The sequence below is a fragment of the Schistocerca cancellata genome, chromosome 1 (genome assembly GCF_023864275.1).
Source record: "Schistocerca cancellata isolate TAMUIC-IGC-003103 chromosome 1, iqSchCanc2.1, whole genome shotgun sequence".
Classification (NCBI taxonomy): Eukaryota; Metazoa; Arthropoda; class Insecta; order Orthoptera; family Acrididae; genus Schistocerca; species Schistocerca cancellata.
In genome coordinates this window covers 820472556-820496639 of record NC_064626.1, presented here as the reverse complement: position 1 = coordinate 820496639, position 24084 = coordinate 820472556, and the positions used below count along the sequence as shown (strand labels likewise).

Genomic DNA, 24084 nt, shown 5'->3' with positions numbered 1-24084 from the left:
AGCAAATGCCTATACAAGATAACAAGTTCAAAAAATGGCTCTGAGTACTATGGGACTTAACCTCTGTGGTCATCAGTCCCCTAGAACTTAGAACTACTTAAACCTAACTAACCTAAGGACATCATACAAATCCATGCCTGCGACAGTAGCGGTCACGCGGTTCCAGACTGAAGCGTGTAGAACCGCACTGCCACACCGGCAGATAACAAGTGTTTGGCACAGTTGTTAGATCAGTTTCTGCTGCTACATTGACAGGTTACCAAGATTTACCCGAGTTTGAATGTGGTGCTATAGTCAGCGCACGAGCGATGGGACACAGCATCTCCAAAGTAGTGATGAAGTGGGGATTTTCCCTACGGCCATTTCACAAGTGTACCGTGAATATTAGGAATCTAGTAAAACATCAAATCTCTGACAGTGCTGTGGCTGCAAAAAGATCCTGCAAGAACAGGACCAACAACGACTGAAGAGAATCATTCAATGTGACAGAAGAACAACCCTTCCGCAAATTGGTGCAGATTTCAATGCTGGGCCATTAACAAGTGTCAGCGTGCAAACCATTCAATGGAACATTATTGATACAGGTTTTTGGAGCCGGAGGTCCACTCATGTACGCTCGATGACTGCACAAACAAAACTTTTGACCTCGCATTGGCCCATCAACACTGACACCGGACTGTTGATGACTTCAAACATGTTGCTAGTCGGATGGGTCTCATTTCAAATTGTATCAAGCGGATGGACATGTACAGGTATGGAGACAAACTCACGAATCCATGGACGCTGCATGTCAGCAGGGGCTGTTCAAGCTGGTGGAGTCTCTGTAATGGTGTGCGCTGCGTGCAGTTGGAGTGATATTGGACCCCTGATACATTTATATAAGACTCTGACAGGTGACACGTACATAAGCATCCTGTCTGATCACCTGCACCCATTTATGTCCATTATGCATTCTGATGGACTTGGGCAATTTCAGCAGGACAATGCAACACTCCACACATCCAGAATTGCTACAGGGCGGCTCCAGGAACACTCTTCTGAGATTAAACACTTCCGCTGGCCACCAAACTCCCCAGACATGAACATTATTGAGCATATCTGGGATGCTTTACAATGTGCTGTTCAGAACAGATCTCCACCCCCTCGTGCTCTTACGGATTTATTGGCAGCCAGGCAGGACTCATGGTGTCAATTTCCTCCAGCACTACTTCACACAATAGTCGAGTCCCCATCATGTCGTGTTGTGGCACTTATGCATGCTGGTGGGGCCCTACACGATATTAGGCAGGTGTAGCAGTTTCTTTGGCTCTTCAGTGTAGATGGTTACATATTGAAAGTGGGGAAACCAAAACATGTTCTCAAACAATATTCTTCGATTTGTGGAAAATCCAGGATGGAATACCGAGAATATTATGTAAAGGACAGATTGCTACTCACTATACAGAGGTGATGTTAAGTCACAGAAAGAAACAACAAAAGAACTGCTGTATATTTGAGCTTTAGGACAGAAGGTCTTCTTCTAAAGTAAAAAACACACACTTATTCACACTCACACATCACCTTCGACCAGAGACAGAGGCCATGTGTGTGTGAGTTGTGTTAGGGTGAATGTGTGTGTGTGTTACTTTATAAGAAGGCCTTTTGGCCAAAATTTCAAATGTATAGCAGTTTTTTTTTTTTTTGTTGTGCCTTTCTGCAACTTATTGTCTCCTCTAAATGCTGAGTAGGAGTCCATCCTTTTCATAATATTGCCATTCTTCAATCTGTGGCATTTAAGTAGAGTAATTTCCTACAGAGAAAAGGAATTACATTATTTCCTAATTTGACTGAGAGATGAACTCAACAGAGAGTATACTGAAGGAGTGGAACAATTTTTTAAGCACAAACTACAAAAAAAGTACTTGGGTGTATTTCATTTGCTGTTTCAAGAACAGTGTGAATAATTTGAAACACTTTGCTTCCCAGTTCCAACCAAGATAACCTTTCTTTGGGCAAAATAAAGAGAATGAATGAAATGAGCTATTTCGCCAGTTAGAATTTGTAGAAATCTACATTCGTATAGATACTATGCAAACTACTGTGAAGTGGATGACTTACTAGAGCAATACTTAGGGGGATGAAGAATACTTCTAAATTCTTCATTTAATTCTGGTTCTTTAAACTTTGTAAGTAGGTTTTTGTGGGATAATTGGTGCTATGTTCAAATGTCTGCAAAGTCAGGTTTTTCACTATATCCATACACTCTCCCATAGTCAAACATACTTGTGACCATTTGTGCCAGCCTTCTTTTTTTACATTCAATGTCCCCCGTTAGTCCTACCTGATACAGGTCACACACATTAACTCTATTCTACAATAGCATGCAAGAGTGACTTGTAAGTAGTCTCCTTTGTAAACTGACTGCATTTTCACAGTATCCTGTCAATAAACCAAGGTCTGCAACAAGCTTTACCTACAACTGAGCCTATATGATCATTCCATTTCATATCCCTACAAATCGTTACACCCCAGACATTTGCACGATTCAACTGCTTCGGACATGAGTAACAGGTGGAGAAGCAAAGACAATGACGGTTTAAGCAATAAGTCGTCGTCTTTCTTCCCCCCCCCCCCCCCCCGGCTTTACCCTATGGAGTTTGTATGTTAAATTAGATTTGGCCACATTAGGGGTAGAGGGTGGCTAGATGCCCTTCCTCTTGGCACCTCTTTCCCTTCTCTGGGATGGAATTTCTGTACCCCTATTTGTCTGCCTCTACTGCTGTCTCATGTGCAAGTGGGAGAATGTTTTTGGAATGTTTGTGAATCAACTTAGATGGGACAAGGGTACCAGCCCAGTATTCACCTAGTCATATGTGGGAAACTGCCTAAAAACCACATCTAGGCTGGCAGGTACCCCAGCCATTGCTATTAATCCACTGAAAAGATTCGAGCAGAGGCTGGTGTGCCTACCTGAATTGCAGAAACACTGCACTAACATACAATGCTATCTGCATGGGTGGCTTAAGCAAAAAAAGGGGGCAGAAAAGAAAAATATATATTTAGGACACAAAAAGTCAAAATTTCATTAGAAAGAGTTAGGAGACATGGTATAGCTAGGGAATCCTTTTAAGTTATTATGGCACGCTCAGAACATAAACAGTTTTTGTATGTTACTCCATTGCAGATCCCAAAAATCCCTGATTCAGGAGCTTATTCATTGCACTGTCCTAAAATGAGTAGAATCAAGTGAATGAACAACTACCAGGATTTGAAATAGCATTATATCTCATGAATGTAGCTTCGAATGTTTGTTATGTATGCGAGATTTAGATATGCATTATTATTTCTTGTTAAGTTAAGAATTATGGAGATGTCATTTTCTCCAATCTAATGGTAAAGAGAAAAGTTATTCTTTTTAGGTTTAATTATTTCTCTTCTACATTTAGTATATACATCGTGATGTAAATGCTTTTGGTGAACAACCATTTGTTATCCGTATAGTGTCCCTTACTTTGCTACGTGGAGCAAATATGAGAACAATATTATTGGAAGCACATGTAGCTGCACTAGCTTTAGTGATTAAGTTTTGATAAAATATTTTCTGAAAGGAATCTAAGATACCATTTTATCAAATGAAATGAATATAAAATGAGTTTTGATTAAATGTTTGCTGGAAAGAGTCTAAGCTACTATTCTAGCAAACCACATGAATTTAAAAAGAGAAAATTCTGAAAACATGGGACAAGAGGTAAATTTTATGATTATGAACACATGACTTTGACCTTCAGTACTAAATTCAGATACAGATGTTATGTCATCAAGGAGCTAACATGAGTGCTTGCACTAGGTCAGGGAGTGAGTTTTGGTGAATTTTTGTTGGGAGATACGAGTAGTACTGACATTTGAAAGATGAGAGCCAACAAGCCATAATCACTATGAGAAGTGTTGATGATGTTGTTGTTGTTGTTGTTGTTGTTTCAGCCTGAAGAATGGTTTGATGCAGCTTTCCAGTCTAGTCTATCCTATATATGTCTCTTCATATTTTCACCTCTGCACAACTACTGTAGTCAACATCACCTTGAACCTAGTTACTGTAGTCAAGCCTTGGTCTCTCTCTACAATTTCAATGCCCCACACTTTGCTTCATTATCAGATTTACTATTCCTTGATGTCTCAGGATGGAACCTATCAGCCCATCCCTCTCTTTAGTCAACTTGTACCATAAAGTTATTTTCTCTATAACTTAATGCATTACCTCTTCATCAGTTATCTGATCTACCCATCTAATCTTTAGCATTCTTCTGTAACATCACTCTTCAAATGCTTCTACTCTCATTCTTAATTAAGTACAATCTTTGGGGTCATTGTTAGCAAATCAGAATTTGAACAGGTTCTGCAGATGAGTAGTCTAAATACATAAATAAAGACAGCATCAAAAACAAAGAAATAAGCCATGCTTCATATAAGTACTGCTGGAAACTAAAGGCAGCTCTAGTTATGTTCCTATGAAGTAGCATGGCTTATTACATCTTTGTCAACAGATATCAGTAGAAGTATTGTCCTTGAAGAGGTTGCTACAATGCACAGCATGATATCAGCAATCTGGAGAGTATCATTAGTTTGAACTAGCCAGCTGTCGTAGTTGCAATGCAATGCTGTATGAACAGAAAAATGCTACATTAACCAAGGGGTTGAGATCATCCTTCCCATTGGGTTAGGGAAGGAAGTCAGTCATATCCTTTCAAAGGATCCATCCCGGCATTTGCCTGAAGCGATTTAAGGAAATCATGGAAAACCTAAATCAGGATGGCCAGATGCAGGTTTGAACCATCATCCTCCAGAATGCGAGTCCAGTGTGCTAACTACTGTGCCACCTCCCTTGGTCAGTCAAGTATCAACTATTGCAGTTTGTGCAGTCATGCATGTCTCTGGTTCTGTTGGGAGCCTCTATTATTGCCACAGTTTCATTAGATTGCTTCTGAACTTAGCTGTCTAGGATAGTCCAAATAGTTCCCAGCTTCATATAAAGATTTAAAGTCATAGAGAGGCGGGGGAGGGGGGGTTTATCGAAGAGATGAGTGTATTTATTTAAATTGTTTAACTCTAATAAACAGAGTAAAACATCTGGTACTAGGACTTGTCATATTATGTCAGAGGTAATCTATGATATGCTTGTAGCACAAAGAAAAGAGTCACCAGACATTGAACAAAGTAACCTTATTTGTTGTTTTGTTGGGTGCTTTTGCAAGACTGTGAAGACAAATGTTGGGTCTGTAGATGTCAGTTGTACTTACTGTAATCACTTTTAAAAGAATTCCCACCATTTATTAATGAATAACAATGTTTGTAGAGGAGACTACTGTGAAATTAGTTGAACGAAAATTCAAAATATTTCTTTAAAACTGATTCAAGGACATTAAACAATATTTGATATTTTTGTTTAAAATCTGGAAATTATATGTCTGTCTAAATGCAATTTGAAAAGAAACGCTATCTGAACAAATTGTGTTATTTACATGATTATTCTGCAATTCCTACTTAAGAGTTTTGTAGTGTGTCCATAAAACTACTTTAAGACTATTTCTCGATGTTCCGCTTTCAATTAGTATGTGGGGATTAAAAGAACACCTAAATCTTTCTGTATGAGCTCTGATTTCTTTTATTTTCTCAAAGTGGGCATTTCTCCATATGTAGATGGGCATTAAAAAATATTTTGGCATTTGCATAAGAAAGTTTGTGATTGTACTTTCATGAAACAGCTTCACTTACTTGTCACATCCTTGACACTCGCTCCACTACTCATGATAATACAAAATAAGTTGCCCATCTTTTAACTTTTCTGGTGTTCTTCATCAGTCCTATCTATTAAAGACATCGTACCACACTGTAATATTCCAGAAAGGGATGGGAAGGGCAGTGCAGGATAGCATTCAGATACCATTTGGAAAATGAAACAACAAATGTATTTTGCTTAACTTGCATCTTTTGAGATGTAAGTTATTTTAGTCATGCACTAATAAAGGACTTCTGCTGTCTTGAAAAATCAATCCGATCTGAAACTGGATCAGAGATTACGTTAAATGGCAGATAAATAAACAAAAAACTGCTGAAACTTTTTTTCTTTTGGTGTCTCTATTATCTTGTCATCAGATTGTCTGTAAGAAAATGAAGTCTTGTTTCAACAAAAATCTGAATTACCTTTAAATTTGTTCACTCTGATTTGTGTACATGTCTGACTGCTTGAAAATATGGATCATAAAATTCTAAAATCAAATTTTTAATTTTATAAATGGCTCAGTACTGATTTAGTACACAAGTGAACACACACGACATTTATATGAGAAAAATGCCATACATTCAAAAGAGTTTCTGAGGAAGACAAAAGGGAAAGAGACAGAGTACGACCAGACCTCTTCTGCCTTTCGTTTGGCATCTTCTTCTGCATTCCTCAGGCTTTCTTCCAAAAGCTGCACTTTCTCCTCTGATGACTGAAGCTGAGATTTCAGTTTCTGAATAGCATCACCATTTGGCAAACTGTTCTTTTCCCTGAAAAGAATTTGATATTAATATACTCATTTTAAATGATTTACATATACAGCCACAACATAAGGCACAAAAGCAATTTCCATATACACTTTTGCATCCATGTCTGAAGTTCACAGTTATATTCTGTTTCAGTCTAAAAGTATAAAATGGAAGCCTGTTAACACACAAAACAAGAGGTTGTAAAACCACACAAACTTTAAAAAGTCACTGAAAGTATACCTGTCCTGCTTCACATTCAATCACTTACATGAAAATGTAGATTTGTTTTTCCAAATCAATGTTAGAATGGCACACTTCAATAAGTGTACTAAAACATGTCTTCACACTTATGAACATACTGACTTTCACGTCTCCTTCTTGTTTGTACATCTGGTTAGTACTTTCAGTTGCAAAGTGTCTAAATAAACAATTCAAATAGCAGTTGCTTCTCTATGTATATATTCACCGAGAGAGATGCAAAAGAAGACTGAAAAGAAACTGCAGGAGAGCTTTTAATTATATCTTAGTGAAAATTGAGTAAATCAGTCAGGTTAGTTCTTAGTATCCAATCCTGAAGTGCAGCTGTTAGTAGCCATGATGTAATAATCTTGATAAATCACCAGTTTGTGGAGAACAAATATGGATGGGGTGCTCACTAACTCATACCACAGACAGTACAGTGAGTCAATGTCCCCAAGCCTTCACATTGAGCTTCAATACGTAACCAGTCACATAGACATTAACTGACTGCTAGAAAATAATACTGACCTAACACTTGATGGATCTACTGTCACAAGAACAGATGCCAACTGGTCATGTTGATACCAAGCTCTGAGATTCAAAACCACTTAAGAGTTGGACTGAGACTTCTATAAGCACATATCTGACAAGGTTTAGTACTGTTCACATGTCTTGCCAAGGTTTTCATGCTCTGGTTGACAAGTTAGTCATAGGTGGGGTTGTCAGAGGGTCCACTGCATGTGCAAGTTCCTGGGACAGTGGTTATTCAGCCAGGGTGAGTGAATACTGGGAATAGTGGTTTGAGGGAACTTAGGCAAACTTATCAGATCATGGGTACATCCAGTCATTCTGTAAGTTTGGTCAAACAAATAAGAACATGGACCTCAGAAGGTGAACTGTCTGTACTAACTTTTTTTAGGGACAATAAACTGTGTAACTTTAAGATTCAAAGACTGGTTAGTTGAGTTGGAAGAGGAGTTAAATACGATCAAATGGAACAATAAAGCAAATCTTACTTCAAAAAATGAACAAAAGATAGTCCATGAAAATCATTTGAATCCATGAACCACCATGCTCACTCTGATGGGAAAGCAGAATACCACTATACAGAGTTACACTAAATTATAAATAACACCAAATTTCACTAAATAAGACAATGAAAAATTTTGATACAACAGCTGGACACCACATAAAGAGCAGTCCTTCAGAGGGAAACATATGGTATGATGCTACGACAGAGGTCACACACACTAGTACAATTTTCTGGAAGGAACAACATGTCGACCTAAACACTTTCTTTTAATAGATAAATAGAAAACAGATCTGAGAAGGACCACACAGAAATAAAAATGAAATTGACAGTTTTCATCAGACAATTAGGAAACTATGGAGTACATGATGAATTTCAAAACACCATACACTAATGAGATCCAGAGTAACAGTAGATATGTAACTATAAAGAACTAACCTCATTATGCAGAAAATTGAAAATGGAGAGTATGAAAACTTATTTAAGTATGGTGAGACATACCACATTACATTAAGAAACAATTTCACCTTCTAAGAAAACTAAGATATACAGATACAGGTGAAAGAGCAAATTTTTACAGTATTTCCCCACAATAAATAAAGGTGAGGTTCATCTGTGCTATTCGTTATGTGAAAAGTACAACTGATACAACAGCTGGCAAAAAAAGTATGGGTGGAAGGAATCTAACGCATGGCATTGCATCATAATGTAGGACAATCAGCAAATTTCATCAAGGAAATCCTTCAAAGGGCCAAAGTTGGAAATATTCTGAACTTAAAAGAAGAGTTCTTTTGCTTGTACAAAATAAAAGGAAAGATGGGGTAACTATCTCTCAACAAATAATCAAGTTAAGTGCCTTGCAAATTGCAAAGACCTTAAAATACGACAGAGCATTCCAAGGCGGTATCGGTTTGGGATGCGGGCTTATGCATAGAAGTGGCTTCCCTATCCAACGCAGTACTTCACTAGCACAGATTCTGCTAAAAGATTTTACTGTGAGTGCTGTCAGTAACCAAAGGTGCATAATACAAGCTGGTCTCTTAGCTCAGTCCTCAGCATTGGATTGAAAACACTGACGTGACACATATCTTTTGAGCAAGCTAAACATTATGATAGTTACCTATAAAGGGCTGAAATTTATCTCATTAAGAACAACTGGAAATAAAAAAAGAAAGAGTGGTAGTGACAGTAGTTGTTACTACAGAGGCAGAGTGTGCCTATTCAGCAGATTTGTTGAACTGCGGATTTACGCTGCTTCTTTAATATTATTGGGATAGTAACATCAACAATGTAAGTAAAGATTGACTGATACTTTCCATAAAGACACACATTAAGTTGCAGACAGGCACAATTAAAAGACATTTACACAAAGCTTTCAGAAAAAAAGAAAGGAAAAAAAACAACAACAGAGAAACACACACCATTCATGCACACAAGAAAGCACGCGGCCATACACACATGACCACCAACTTTGGCAGCTCATGCTAGAATGCAACTATCATGTGGGATGTCAGCAGCAATCTAGAGGGGACGTGGAAGGGGGGATAGTAGAGCACAAGTGAGTGGCACAGGAATGCTGTCTGGTGGAGTGTGCAAGGACTAGAATGCCAAAGGCACAGTGTCAGGAGGTTGTAGGGAAGAGAGATGAGGAAAAAAGAAGCAAAACGGACTGGAGTGGGGAAAGATGGGCAGGTGCATTGAGGGAGGGTGGCAGACAAAGAGACTGGGAGACGAGAATGGGGAGGAGATGACAAGACAGTCGTTGTGGAAACTGCAGCTCTGCTGCAACCATTCACAGCTTTTTATAGTGGTATGACTATCAACCAGCTGTTCACCAGGATGAATTGCCACCACCTAACTATGGCCAAAAGCAAAGTAGACCACCCTGTGACACAACATGTACCTGAGCATAATGTGCTTGATTTCTGTTGTTCCGTGCATTCATACAGCAAGGTCCCCTGACGTAAGATGCGGCCACCACCGTCTCGAGCACCGTGTGCCAATGCTCCAGTGGCAGCAGCACGGCATACTTAAACGTGGGCACAGTGAGGTTGCTACAAGAGATGCAGCAGTCATACCGCTGGAAGCTACGGAGCCAATCAGGACACAGCTCCAAGTGATTAATTCGCATTGTCATGGCCCGGAAGGGGAGTCGTCTGTTGGGGCTCCTGGGGTAAGGAACAAGTCTCCTCTCAGTCGCAACACTATTACTGTGATAGTGTTTACAGGAGATGAACTTTGGCTAGGAAATGAGTGATTATGCTGAGTTACGTTTCACCTTGTTTTCAGAATAAATCGTCTCAGTTGTAATTAGTTCCGTCTTTCCACTTGGTAGTTTGTACCTGGGACACAACAATTTCAATGGTTGCTTCACTACTCAAGCCATCTGGACCCTCCCATCCAACACCAGATTTCCTGAACTGTGCAGATGGGAATTATCCTTACAACACATTCTCTGCTCCCGTAATTACCCCATCCTCAACGTATGGTAGCATACTGTACCCACACCCTCCACCCAACAGTTTCCATTCCCACTGTCCTATCACGCCTCCCCATTTTTGTCTCCCAGTCTCTTTGTCTGTCACCCTGTCCTAATGCACCCACCCATCATTCCCCACTCCAGTCCTTTTCGCTCCTTTTTTCCTCACCTCTCTGCCCTACAATCTCCTTACACTGTGCCTTTGGCATTCTAGTCCCTGCACACTCCACCAGACAGCATTCCTGTGCCACTCACTTGTGCTCTACTATCCCCCCTTCCACGTCCCCTCTAGATTGCTGCTGACATCCCACATGACAGTTGCATTCTAGACTGAGCTGCCAGAGTTGACAGTCATGTGTGCGTGAGGTGTACTTTCTTGTGTGTATGAATGGTGCATGCTTCTCCGTCTCTCTTTTGCTGATGAAGGCTGTGCCTGAAAGCTTTGTGTAAGGCTGTCCCTGGAAGCTTTGTGTAAGTGTCTTTTAATTGTGTCTGTCTGGAATTTAACATGTCTTTTTTTGTGGTAAGTGGCAGCAGTCTATCTATTCCTAAACAGTTGAACTTACTACTTTCCATTGTTTAATATCAGGATAGTGTTATTAAAGAAGCAGTGGAAATTCACAGCTCAATAAATCTGCAGAACAGAGACACAGTATACCAACTTAGTACAGTGTGTAATCCAGCACTGGCCATGTTAAAATCACAGTAACCACAAGGAGAACTGCTGGTCATGCAAGGGATGATATTACAGTGAGGATATAGATATTTGGATGACAATGGTGGTGATAGTTATATACCAGTGTGGATGCGTATATGGCCATGCTAATCCTGACAGAGGGCACTGAGGCAGTCAACAACAGTGTATAGTATGAATAACAAGCTTTGTGCATGTGGAAAAGATCTCAGTTCATTGTTCAACTGGCGGTGTACCTGTCTTTCCCAGTATTGGGCAAGATATCTTCATTACTGGACACCGAATTTGGCACCTTTACGGCTCTGCATTTCCTGCTTAGACTGACATAAATAGGGGGTTTCAGTCACAGCTCAGCACTGTGTCCATCACACCAATGAAATACTGTAGGAATTTTACAATGACAGCCAATGTCTCACTTGAGAGCCATTTCTACAACCACAAAGAAAATTGTACAAACATTACAAGATTTCTTTTGATGTTTATTCAAGAGACAAATCAGAAATATAGTTAATAAAAATATTCTGGCAGTAATGCCACCGAATCCACAAAGAATGAAAAGGTGATATCTGTGGAGACAGACAAGACATTAAAATACTATAGACAGGTCAGCCCCCTCACTGTATCACATACAATATTCAATACAATATTAAAAACAAGGCAGAAAAGTATTGGGTTTCACCTAAGCTAAGCAATGAAGTACAATTCTGGAAATTAATTTTCCGATATATCTCAATAGGAAAGTTTACACTCAGTGTGCATTAAAAGTTGTGACTTATGGCAGTAAGACATGAACTTTAAGAGTGAAAATCATTCAGCAATTGAAGGTTACTCAGTGGTTGAGAATACATGTAATGGGAATTACCAGGTGAAAGAGGTAAACAAGCTAATGGACCAGTGAACAGGTAGTGAATGACAGGGACTAGCAGAGAGAGAGAGAGAGAGAGAGAGAGAGAGAGAGAGAGAGAGAGAGAGAGATCAGGAGGTTGTCAGAATGAAGGATATGTTACAAGGATAGTCTCCACCAGCAAAATTCAGTAAAGATGTTCCTGAGAGAAGAATCCAGGTGGCAGATGGCACAGTGAAACAGATCACACTATCTTACATAGCATGCTCTACAACTGGATGGTCGGTTATTTAATTATATGTCGGATAGATCATCTGAACAATTCTTTCACTGAAATTATGTGGAATAGGTGGGGCAGTTTACAGGATATGTATACATGATTATCTGTATAAACAATTTGGATGACAATCTGAGCAGCCGTCTTAGGTTGTTTGCAGATGACGCTGTCATTTATCGACTAATAAAGTCATCAGAAGATCAAAACAAATTGCAAAATGATTTAGAAAAGATATCTGGATGGTGCGAAAATTGGTAGTTGACCCTAAATAACAAAAAGTGTGAGGTCATCCACGACTGCTAAAAGGAATCCATTAAACTTTGGTTACACAATAGATCAGTCAAATCTAAAGGCAGTAAATTCAACTAAATACCTAGGAATTACAATTACGAACAACTTAAATTGGAAGGAACACGTAGAAAATGTTGTGGGGAAGGCTAACCGGAGACTGTTTTTTATTGGCAGGACACTTAGAAAATGTATCAGATCTACTAAGGAGACTGCCTACACTATGCTTGTTCGTCCTCTTTTAGAATACTGCTGCGTGGTGTGGGATCCTTACCAGACAGGACTGATGGAGTACATCGAAAAAGTTCAAAGAAGGGGGCAGCACATTTTGTATTATCACGAAATATGGGAGAGGTGTCACTGAAATGATATAGGATTTGGGCTGGACATCATTAAAAGAAAGGTGTTTTTCGTTGCGACGGAATCTTCTCACGAAATTCCAATCACCAACTTACTCCTCCGAATGTGAATATATTTTACTGAGACCCAAAATACAGGAAATCAGAGCTCATACGGAAAGATACAGGTGTTCGTTCTTTCCGCACGCTTTACAAGATTGGAATAATAGAGAATTGTAAAGGTGGTTCGATGAACCCTCTGCCAGGCACTGAATTTAATTAATGAATATATGTATTGTGATGGTGGAGGTAACACGCTTAGCTCCTTGAAGAGGTACTTACATGATGTCCCTGGGTGAACAGCACATTATTACTGCTACTTGCTTTTGCGGAACCAGTACTTTTTTTTCTAAGTGATGAGTTACCCCAGAAAATTACTCCGATCAACATTACTGAGTGGAAATATGCAAAATATGCCAGGCGTTTGATACATTTGTTTCCAGCATTAGCAATTACACAAAGAGCAAAAGTGGCTGAACTAACTTGCTTGATAAGTTTAGAGTAATATGCTTCTTCCAGTTCAAGTTTTCATCAATACATAACCCAAACATTTGGAGCATTCTACCGTACTTACTGACTCCTGAAGCAAGGGGAAACTACAGCTTTACTGTACAATTAAATGATGATGGCGTCCTCTTGGGTAAAATATTCCGGAGGTAAAATAGTCCCCCATTCGGATCTCCGGGTGGGGACTACTCAAGAGGACGTTATCACAAGAAACAAAACTGGCGTTCATGGATCGGAGCGTGCAATGTCAGATCCCTTAATTGGGCAGGCAGGTTAGAAAATTTAAAAAGGGAAATGAAGTGGATAGGTTAAAGTTAGATATAGTGAGAATTAGTGAAGTTCGGTGGCAGGAGGAACGACATTTTTGGTCAGGTGAATACAGGGTTATAAATACAAAATCAAATAGGGGTAATGCAGAAGTAGGTTTAATAATGAATAAAAAATAGGAGTGTAAGCTACTACAAACAGCATAGTTAACGCATTGTTGTGGCCAAGATAGACACGAAGCCCACGCCTATTACAATAGTACAAGTTTATATGCCAACTATCTCTGCAGATGATGAAGAAATTGATGAAATGTATGATGAGATATGAGAAATTATTCAGGTAGTGAAGGGGGACGAAAATTTAATAGTCATGGGTGACTGGAATTAGACAGTAGGAAAAGGAAGAGAAGGAAACGTAGTAGGTGAATATAGATTGGGGCTAAGAAATGCAAGAGGAAGCCGCCTGGTAGAATTTTGCACAGAGCATCACTTAATCATTGCTCACACTTGGTTCAAGAATCACAAAAGAAGGTTGTATACATGGAAGAACCCTGGAGATACTAGAAGGTTTCAGATAGATTATATAATGGTAAGACAGATATTTAGGAACCAGGTTTTAAATTGTAAGACATTTCCAGGGGCAGATGTGGACTCTGACCACAATCTATTGGTTATGACCTGTAGATTAAAACTGAAGAAACTGCAAAAAGGTAGGAATTTAAGGAGACGGGACCTGGATACACTGAAAGAACCAGAGGTTGTACAGAGTTTCAGGGAGAGCATAAGGGAACATTTGACAGGAATGGGGGAAAGAAATACAGTAGAAGAAGAATGGGTAGCTTTGAGGAATGAAATAGTGAAGGCAGCAGAGGATCAAGTAGGTAAAAAGACGACGGCTAGTAGAAATCCTTGGGTAACAGAAGAGATACTGAATTTAATTGATGAAACGAGAAAATACAAAAATACAGTAAGTGAAGCAGGTAAAAAGGAATACAAACGTCTTAAAAATGAGATCAACAGGAAGTGCAAAATGGCTAAGCAGGGATGGCTAGAGGACAAATGTAAGGATGTAAAGGCTTATCTCACGAGGGGTAAGATAGATATTGCCTACAGGAAAATTAGAGAGACCTTTGGAGAAAAGAGAACCACTTGCATGAATGTCAAGAGCTCAGATGGAAACAACCCAGTTCTAAGCAAAGAAGGGAAAGCAGAAAGGTGGAAGGAGTATACAGAGAATCTATACAGGGGTGATGTTCTTGGGGACAATATTACAGAAATGGAAGAGGAGGTAGATGAAGATGAAATGGGAGATATGATACTGCGTGAAGAGTTTGACAGAGCACTGAAAGACCTAAGTCGAAACAAGGCCCCAGGAGTAGACAACATTCCATTAGAACTACTGACAGCCTTGGGAGAGCCAGTCCTGACAAAACTCTACCATCTGGTGAGCAAGATGTATGAGACAGGGGAAAATCCCTAAGACTTCAAGAATAATATAATAATTCAAATCCCAAAGAAAGCAGGTGTTGACAGATGTGAAAATTACCGAACTATCTGTTTAATAAGTCACAGCTGCAAAATACTAGCACGAATTCTTTACAGACGAATGGAAAAACTGGTAGAAGCCGACCTCGGGGAAGATCAGTTTGGATTCCATAGAAATGTTGGAACACGTGAGGCAATACTGACCCTACGACTATCTTAGAAGAAAGATTAAGGAAAGGCAAACCTACGTTTCTAGCATTTGTAGACTTAGAGAAAGCTTTTGACAATGTTGACTGGAATACTCTCTTTCAAATTCTGAAGGTGGCAGGGGTAAAATACAGGGAGCGAAAGGCTATTTACAATTTGTACAGAAACCAGATAGCAGTTGTAAGAGTCGATGGACATGAAAGGGAAGCAGTGGTTGGGAAGGGAGTGAGACAGGGTTGTAGCCTCTCCCCGATGCTGTTCAATCTGTATATCGAGCAAGCAGTAAAGGTAACAAAAGAAAAGTTTGGAGTAGGTATTAAAATCCATGGAAAAGAAATAAAAACTTTGAGGTTCGCTGATGAGATTGTAATTCTGTCAGAGACAGCAAAGGACTTGGAAGAGCAGTTGAACGGAATGGACAGTGTCTTGAAAGGAGGGTATAAGATGAACATCAACGACAGCAAAATAAGGATGATGAAATGTAGTCGAATTAAGTCAGGTGATGCTGAGGCAATTAGATCAGGAAATGAGAGGCTTAAAGTAGTAAAGGAGTTTTGCTATTTGGGGAGCGAAATAACTCATGATGGTCGAAGTAGAGAGGATATAAAATGTAGACTGGCAATGGCAAGGAAAGCGTTTCTGAAGAAAAGAAATTTGTTAACATCGAGTATAGATTTAAGTGTCAGGAAGTCGTTTCTGAAAGTATTAGTATGGAGTGTAGCCATGTATGGAAGTGAAACATGGACGATAAATAGTTTAGACAAGAAGAGAATATAAGCTTTCAAAATGTGGTGCTACAGAAGAATGCTGAAGATTAGATGGGTATATCACATAACTAATGAGGAGGTATTGAATAGAATTGAGGAGAAGAGGAGTTTGTGGCACTACTTGACCAGAAGAAGGGATCGGTTGGCAGGACATGTTCTGAGACATCAAGGGATCACCAATTTAGTACTGGAGGGCAGCGTGGAGGGTAAAAATCATAAAGGGAGACCAAGAGATGAATACACTAAGCAGATTCAGAAGGATGCAGGCTGCAGTAGGTACTGGGAGATGAAGAAGTTTGCACAGGATAGAGTAGCATGGAGAGTTGCATCAAACCAGTCTCAGGACTGAAGACCACAACAACAACAACAACAACAACAACTGACTACTGCTTATGTGCCACATCAATTGTTGGTATGACCAGTGTACAGAACTGAATGCAGTATTTTTTTTCTTCTTTTTTTTCTTTTTCCAAAATTTAGGGAGAGTCCAATTTTGGAGAACCGATAAACAATTCTTTGGAAAATATAATTTACAAACTCTTCTGTTGCTTTCCCTTTCATGGGATTTATAATAATATTAGTTTTGTCTGGAGAAAGTACCAATTTTCCTTGTTGAACGTTAAGTGGAGCATCGTTCACATATATAATGAATAGGAGTGGACCCAAAACTGAACCTTGTGGGACTCCATTTGTGAATCCGCCCCAGTCACTAAAATTATCTACCTTCTCGATACAGTTTGAATTATACAGCATAACCTTTTGCATTCTGTTTGTTAAGTTCACTCAAACCAGCTGGACGTAAAGCTATCAGTTCCATAAAACTTGGGTTTTTCTAAGAGAGTATCATGATCCACACAATCAAATGTTTGTAAAGATCACAAAAAATACCACCTGGTGATATATTATTATCTAGTGCTTTTACTATTTGATGAGTGAATGTATAAACAGTATTCCCAATTGAGCAACCCTTCTGGACTCCAAAGTGTGATCTGCTAAGTAAATTGTTTCCACTTAATTATGCAATTACTCTTGATTACATTACTTTTTCAAATATTTTGGACAAAGATGTCAGTAACGAAATTGGATGATAACTGTTTAAGTCTGTCTTGCCACCTTTCTTATAAAGTGATTTAATAATTGCATATTTCAATCTGTCTGGAAAAGTTACCTGAGGCAGTGATGCATTGCATACATCACTAAGGAAATTACTTATTAAGTTGGAACAACTTTTCATAATTCTCTCTGAACTTCAATCAACTCCACAAAAGCTTGTGTTTTGCTAGAATTTTTATAATTGTATTAATTTCAGTGAAGAATGTTGGTGCAACGTATAGTTACTTAAAAGTTTTGTGGAATGACATTTTTAATATATTCTCTTGCTTCTTCAACTGAACCATTTAATTCTACATTTACTGATACATTTAGAATGTGACTGTGAAAAGTAACTGAAACTTGTGGATTATCGGTCACAATATTGTCATTTAGTTTAATTGTTATCAAATGTCTTGTTTCCCATTTCACAATGCCCCATATAGTTTTAATCTTATTATCTGCATTATTTATCTCTGTCAGGACATGCATATTTCTGGTTGGCTACTGGCCACAGTTCTGTGATGGCCATTCATACATCTGAGCAGTATCTTTGTGGTCATATTCTCATACAGTACAATGCAGTGGTTGCAGGAAAGTGGGTATATGTTGTGGTTGGTTTCACAGGTGGCCGTGGCTTTGAGTGGATCGGAAATGTCAGTGAGGGGGCTGGAACAGGAAATAGTTGGCAGATATTTGGGACAGGCCTCGCATGTGGGTCTTCTATAGGGTTATAATACTGGTATAGACATTTGAAAGAAGGAGAGGCATATTGGGAAAGTTCTTTTGTGGCTAGTCAGTGAGTATAAAAGGAATACTGAGTTTGTATGGAGACAGGATGCAGAAGAAAGTAGTATTCTGCTAAGATATATTTTGACTGGTCCCATATGTCTTCATCCAGGTCTCTCTCTCTCTCTCTCTCTCTCTCTCTCTCTCTCTCTCTGTGTGTGTGTGTGTGTGTGTGTGTGTGTGTGTGTAATGTATAAGGAAAAATATACAATTCATAAAGAGTCTAGGCAGCTAAAAAAATTGTAACAGCACTAAAAATAGATCTAGGAAAATAAGGCAAGGATCTACGCCAGAACAAAATGAAAATTAAGTGGATAACATTGCAAATGTAACATATTTCTCACTTTTCTTTCTGGGACTTCAGCTCTTCTATAACTGTTGCACTCTCATTAATTTCTTTAGTTGCTTCTACTAATTGTTTCTGCAGATTTTCTATCTGCTTCTCTTGTTCCTGTATTGTCTGTTGAAGAGATAAAAGTCAGATTACAAAAAAGATACAGTAAAAAATGTACAAATATGAAAAAAGTGAAATTTCAAGACTTTTGCAGTAGTAGTTTCCTTACCATTGTTAGAAAAGCTATGGGATTTCTTTCAGTATCAAACTCTGCATTTGGTGCCTGAGAAGCTAGGTGTGCCACTTTTTCTTTGAGCTCAGATATTTCACTATTTTTCAGTTCAATTACTTTCTGTGACACAGCAAAAAATAGAAAAAGATGTTAATTTCATATCACTTTTTAATAGCTATGCATAACAAACACAAACTGCAATTTCCAAATCTGTAACTTCTGTAATGATTTTTCATCAATGGTTGATAAGGATAGTCACCTCGCTTACTATCGAAGCATTTTCACTTTGAAAGTATTAATTTACAGACAAAATAGTATGATGTCTACAGGAATTTCCAAATACAATCATGCACTATTAACCACAAAAGTCATTCAAGCAGGAAAAAAAAATCAAGAACTGCAAAACAAGCAACATGTATGTAATAATATTTCCATACATAATGTAATTTCTGGGGTTCCTTCATCTGGTAAATATAACAAAGAAGAAACACTGAAGGAGAAAGGATTATTTACAACTATTAGTATGAAAGTCATCTGGAATTTCAGCTAAGTGGAGGCACAACATAACAAGATGAGATTAAATACCAACAAGAAATTATATTTGAAAATGAAGGAAAAGCAAAGCAGCAGGGTGCTTTCATGAATTCCTTTCTTGTAAAGAGAGAATCACTTCTCTTTGAAGTTATTTCACTGCATCCAAAATGCTATAAATTGATTGATAAATATTTCAGAAACATTAACTAAGAGATTGTTCAACTCCTTAGTTAAAACATTTGTTTGTCACAACTTCATTAACTAATGGTATCTGTGTAATTGCAGTTCTATAAGAAAAATATTGTGCCAAAAAAACTGTAAGGTATTTCATAAAGTAGCAGATGCAACAAACTGTTTTTCTACAGAGTCGTTCATATGAGTTTTACCTTCCATTCTTGTACTTTTGAATTAAGAGAGTCTGTCAGCTGATCCAACTGAGCATCTCTCTGAATCTTTTGTTCCACTAGATCCTTAATCTGCATGTGCAAAGCAGCATTTTGTTCCTCCAACTTGGAAAGTTTCTCTAAAATGACAAGCAGATGAATAATTAAACATATGTCTTAACCAAATAAAGAAGTAGTCAGCAACGAAGTGTTTTATTTGAACATCACACAGCTTTACCATGTATAGTCCTGCCACAGATAGCACGTCCTTACCTTGGGAGATGTATTTCACTTATCCAATTAACTGTGGGCAGTTCCACACTTTAAGACAGAATCCAAAGTACATTGCAAGAATCACTTTTTTAACATTTGTAAAACTTCTGTCAGAGCTGAAAGTTGCATTCCAAAACAGAAAAACTCAATCACATTCTTTGCCAAGTCTTTCACTGGATCTCATATGCAGTAAAATCACATGCATTCTTCTCGAAATCATTCTTAAAGTACATAGTGTTCTTCTGTGCTCAATCCAAAATGGCTAATAACCTACCTCATTCTTATTCCCCTCCTACTTCCAAACTTAACCCCAAGTATCATACACTGTATTCCTGTGGATGGACCAAGTTTAGACCTATCACATGTATATGCTAAATAGTACACACAACAGTCAGCACAAACCCACTCTTTCTTATATTTGAAGAAGGTCAACCACTAACAACAGCCACATGATATCTCTTCTTAACTTACTCCTGAGAGATGTTCTTGTATTCCTATTAACTTCGTATGTTTCACCTCCATTACCTTGGTCTCTGCAACTACTTATCATCCTCACTCTCGCATCTTTCTTGCCTCGCCAACCAGCTTTATACCAGTCATACTACAGGATTTGCAGTGTGTGTGTGTGTGTGTGTGTGTGTGTGTGTGTGTGTGTGTGTGTGTGTGTGTGTGTGTGAGATTACAAAACTAAAAGGCATAGAATCAGTCTCAGATCTGTCAATTTTTTCAGTCAGTTTCAGCTATGGCAATGATTTGCATACATAAAAAATGCCAAGTTACACCATTGTTTAGAGTCCACATTAAACTGTTGGTCTCCCTACACTGAGGTGATGTCATGGGATACTGATATGCTCATTTATGGATGGCAGTAGTATTGCATCCACAAGGTACAAAAGTGCCGTGCATTAGTGGAGTTGTCATTTGTACTCAGGTGATTCATGTGAAAAGGTTTCTGAAGTGATTATGACTGCATGACAGGAATTAACAGGCTTTGAAGCAGAATCGTGGTTGGAGCTAGACACATGGGACATTCCATTTCAGGAATTCAATATACCGAGATCCACAGTGTCAAGACAGTACAGAGAATACCAAATTTTAGGCATTACCTCTCACTAAGGAGAGGCCTTCACTTAATGACTGAGGGCAACAGTGTTTGTGTAGAGTTATCAGTGCTAATAGACAAGTAACACTGTGTGAAATACCCACAGTAATCAATTTGGGACATACAACAAATGTATCCATTAGACTAGTGTGGCAAAGTCTGGCATTAATGGGCTCTAGCAGCGGACAACTGATGTGAGTGTCTTTGGTAACAGCATGTCATTGCTTGCAGACCCTCTCCTGGGCTCATCACCATATTGGCTGGAACCTAGATAACTGGGAAACCATGGCCTGATCAGATGAGTCCTAATTTCAGTTTGTAAGAGCAGATGGTAGGGTTTGCATGTGGCATAGATCCCACAAAGCCTTGGACTCAAGTTGTCAACAAGACACTGTGCAAGTTGGTGGTGGCTCCATAATGGTGTGGGCTGTGTTTACATGGTATGGAATGGGCCCTCTGGTACCATCTGAACTAGTCATTGACTGGGAATGGTTATGTTCAGCTACTTGGAGGCCATTTCCAACCATTCGCGGACTTCATTTTCCCAAACGACAGAATTTTTAAAGATGACAACGCACCTTGTCACTGGGCCATAGTTGTTAGCAACTGGTTTGAAGAATAGTCTGGACAGTTCAAGCAAATGATCTGCTCATCCAGATTACCCAACATGAATCCTATCAAACATTTATGAAGCATAATCGAGAGGTCAGTTCATGTACAACATCCTGCACCAGCAACACTTATGCAAACTTGGACAGCTATAGAGGCAGCACGGCTCAGTATTTTTGCAGGTGACTCCCAACAACTTGTTGAGTCAATGCCACTTCGAGTTGCTGCATTATGCCAGACAAAGGAAAATCAGACAGGATATTAGGAGGTATCAAATGAGTTTTGTCACCTCAATGTATAATTAGGTTGTTCAAATGAAAACTCTGAGTTGATGATAGGATCACTTGCTTATTATCAGGCACTGAGAATGCAAAGATACCTATATATCCATGAGCATCACTGGGTAAGATACCAGAAGAGGTTAACACACTTCCAGCCACAAAAGCATTCAAGAGACTCATATGTTCCGGCTAATTAAATATAAAGGGTTTCTAAGAGCAGATGGTGATATCTAAAAGTTTTAATCAGGTAGATCTTTCCCTACAAAGTGATATAATTAAAACCAATACATTAGTCTTAATGTTCTCATCACTGCAGAGTGCTATCTGAGGTAATGCTGTTTAGAACCTCCTGTCATTTTAATCTGAGTATGTTCTGAAGGTGCTTATCTTTTAAATCTGTTCTCACTCAAGAAAATTAAGGAAGTCCGGTGATTAGTGGAGTGAAGATTAAAACTTCATTTTGTCTTTGATCGGAAGTTGCCTGATACCCAATGCCACATATGTATAAGCATTATTGCTGTGATCGAGAAAACAACTTAGAAAGAGGACAAAAGCAGACTTTTTTCTACTCATTTATTAGTGCAATTATTTCGGAGTTCCCATAGTAGCAATGAAGGTAAACTATGATACGAGGGCTATAAAGAAAATAATAGACATCTTGTCTATCATGGCAGTGGGTGGGGCTACAACTGCCATCTTGGCACCATAATGTTCTTACACAGTATACAGCCAGTGCTGATAACATGTGGTCTGTGTCTCTGCTACTGTGCTTTCTGTCACGTGATAAAATGTACGCTGCAATAGAAAATCCCGCCACTTGAGAAGTGTTCTGTGATTAGGTTAAGCTCGCAAAAGACTGCAGACCAACTGAAATTTGTCAAACACTGACAAAGTTAAGGTGGGGATACAAAAAAAAAGTGTTGGGGAAACTTGGTGCAAAAGTTCTGTTTTTTCAAGACAATGTCAATCGTACCTGAAAGCACCTACAGGATTTTGGATGGGAGCTGTTTGATTATCCACTATACAGCCTGGATTTGGCACCGAGTGACTACCACTTCTTCCCAGCAATGAAGATATGGTTCACTACACAATGCTCTGATACTGACGGCAAACTGCATGCCAGTGGTTGGAATCACAGGCAGCAGATTACTACAGAAAAGGTATTGAAAAGTTTGTGCCATGATATGGTAAGTGCCTCAATATGAATTGTGATTAAGTATAAAAATTGCTGAAGAGTGTACCTTTAAAATATATGTAATAAATTTTTTTTCCATATTATTAATTTTTTATTGCAAAATGTTCGTTACTCTCTGAACAGCCCTTGTACCTTCTGCCAAGAATCTTAGTCTGGTTAATGCCAGATGTACAAATTGACATCATCATTTACTGATCAAATCTGCATTGCTTTTATCAGTCTGGGTTATAAAACAAGTCTTTACCTACCTCATTTCTGTTCAATTTCTAAATCAAACAATGGAAAATCCAGGATGGAATGTAACAATACCAGAGAAGGAAAGTTGTTACTCACCATATAGCAGAGATGCTGAGTCGCAATAGGCACAACAGAAAGATTCACACAATTATAGATTTCGACCCTTAAGGCCTTTGTCAGCAGTAGACACACATGCACACACACGCACACGCACACTCACACAAACGCAACTTGCACACACGTCTGCAGTCGTGTGCATGATGGAAGTGGCAACAGGCTGGGGGTAAGGAGGAAGCGGAGCGGGGAGAGGGAAGGATAGTATGGTGGGAATGGCGGACAGTGAAGTGTTGCAGTTTAGAGGGTGTGGAGAGGGGAGGTGGGTACGTAGTGGAAAGGAGAGAAATAAAAAGAAATTAAAAGACTGGGTGTGGCGGTGAAATGATGGCTGTGTAGTGCTGGAATGGGAACAGGAAGGGGATTGGATGGGTGAGGACAATTACTAACGAAGGCTGAGGCCAGGAGAGTTACGGGAACATAGGATGTATTGCAGGGAAAGTACCCACCTGCGCAATTCAGAAAAGCTGGTGTTGGTGGGGAGGGTCCATATGGCACAGGCTGTGAAGCAGTCATTGAGATGGAGGATATCATGTTTGGCAGTGTGTTCAGCAACATGGAGGTCCACTTGTTTTTTGGCCACAGTTTGTCGGTGGCCATTCATGCGGACAGACAGCTTGTTGGTTGTCATGCCTCCATAGAATGCAGCACAGTGGTTGCAGCTTAGCTTGTAAATCACATGACTGGTTTCACAGGTAGCCCTGCCTTTGATGGGATAGGTGATGTTAGTGACTGGACTGGAGTAGGTGGTGGTAGGATGATGTATGTGACAAGTCTTGCATCTAAGTCTATTACAGGGGTATGAGCCATGAGGTAAGGGCTTGGGAGCAGAGGTTGTGTAAGGATGGATGAGTATATTGTGTAGGTTCGGTGGACAGCAGAAGAGTCAGAAGGATAGTAGGCAGGACGTTTCTTATTTCAGGACA

General features: G+C 39.1%; 1 protein-coding gene across 1 annotated transcript in view; it reads right to left on the bottom strand.

Annotated features, from left to right (window-relative positions):
* LOC126188363 (centrosomal protein of 290 kDa-like) overlaps window positions 1-24084 on the bottom strand; it is a 188143-nt gene that overhangs the window by 157550 nt on the left and 6509 nt on the right. The window contains exons 6-9 of the mRNA XM_049929965.1: window positions 19351-19487; window positions 18428-18550; window positions 18209-18324; window positions 6390-6525 (exon numbers count right to left, since the gene is read on the bottom strand). Of these exons, the coding sequence (XP_049785922.1) occupies window positions 6390-6525; window positions 18209-18324; window positions 18428-18550; window positions 19351-19487 (512 nt within the window). The remainder of the gene's footprint in view (window positions 1-6389; window positions 6526-18208; window positions 18325-18427; window positions 18551-19350; window positions 19488-24084) is intronic.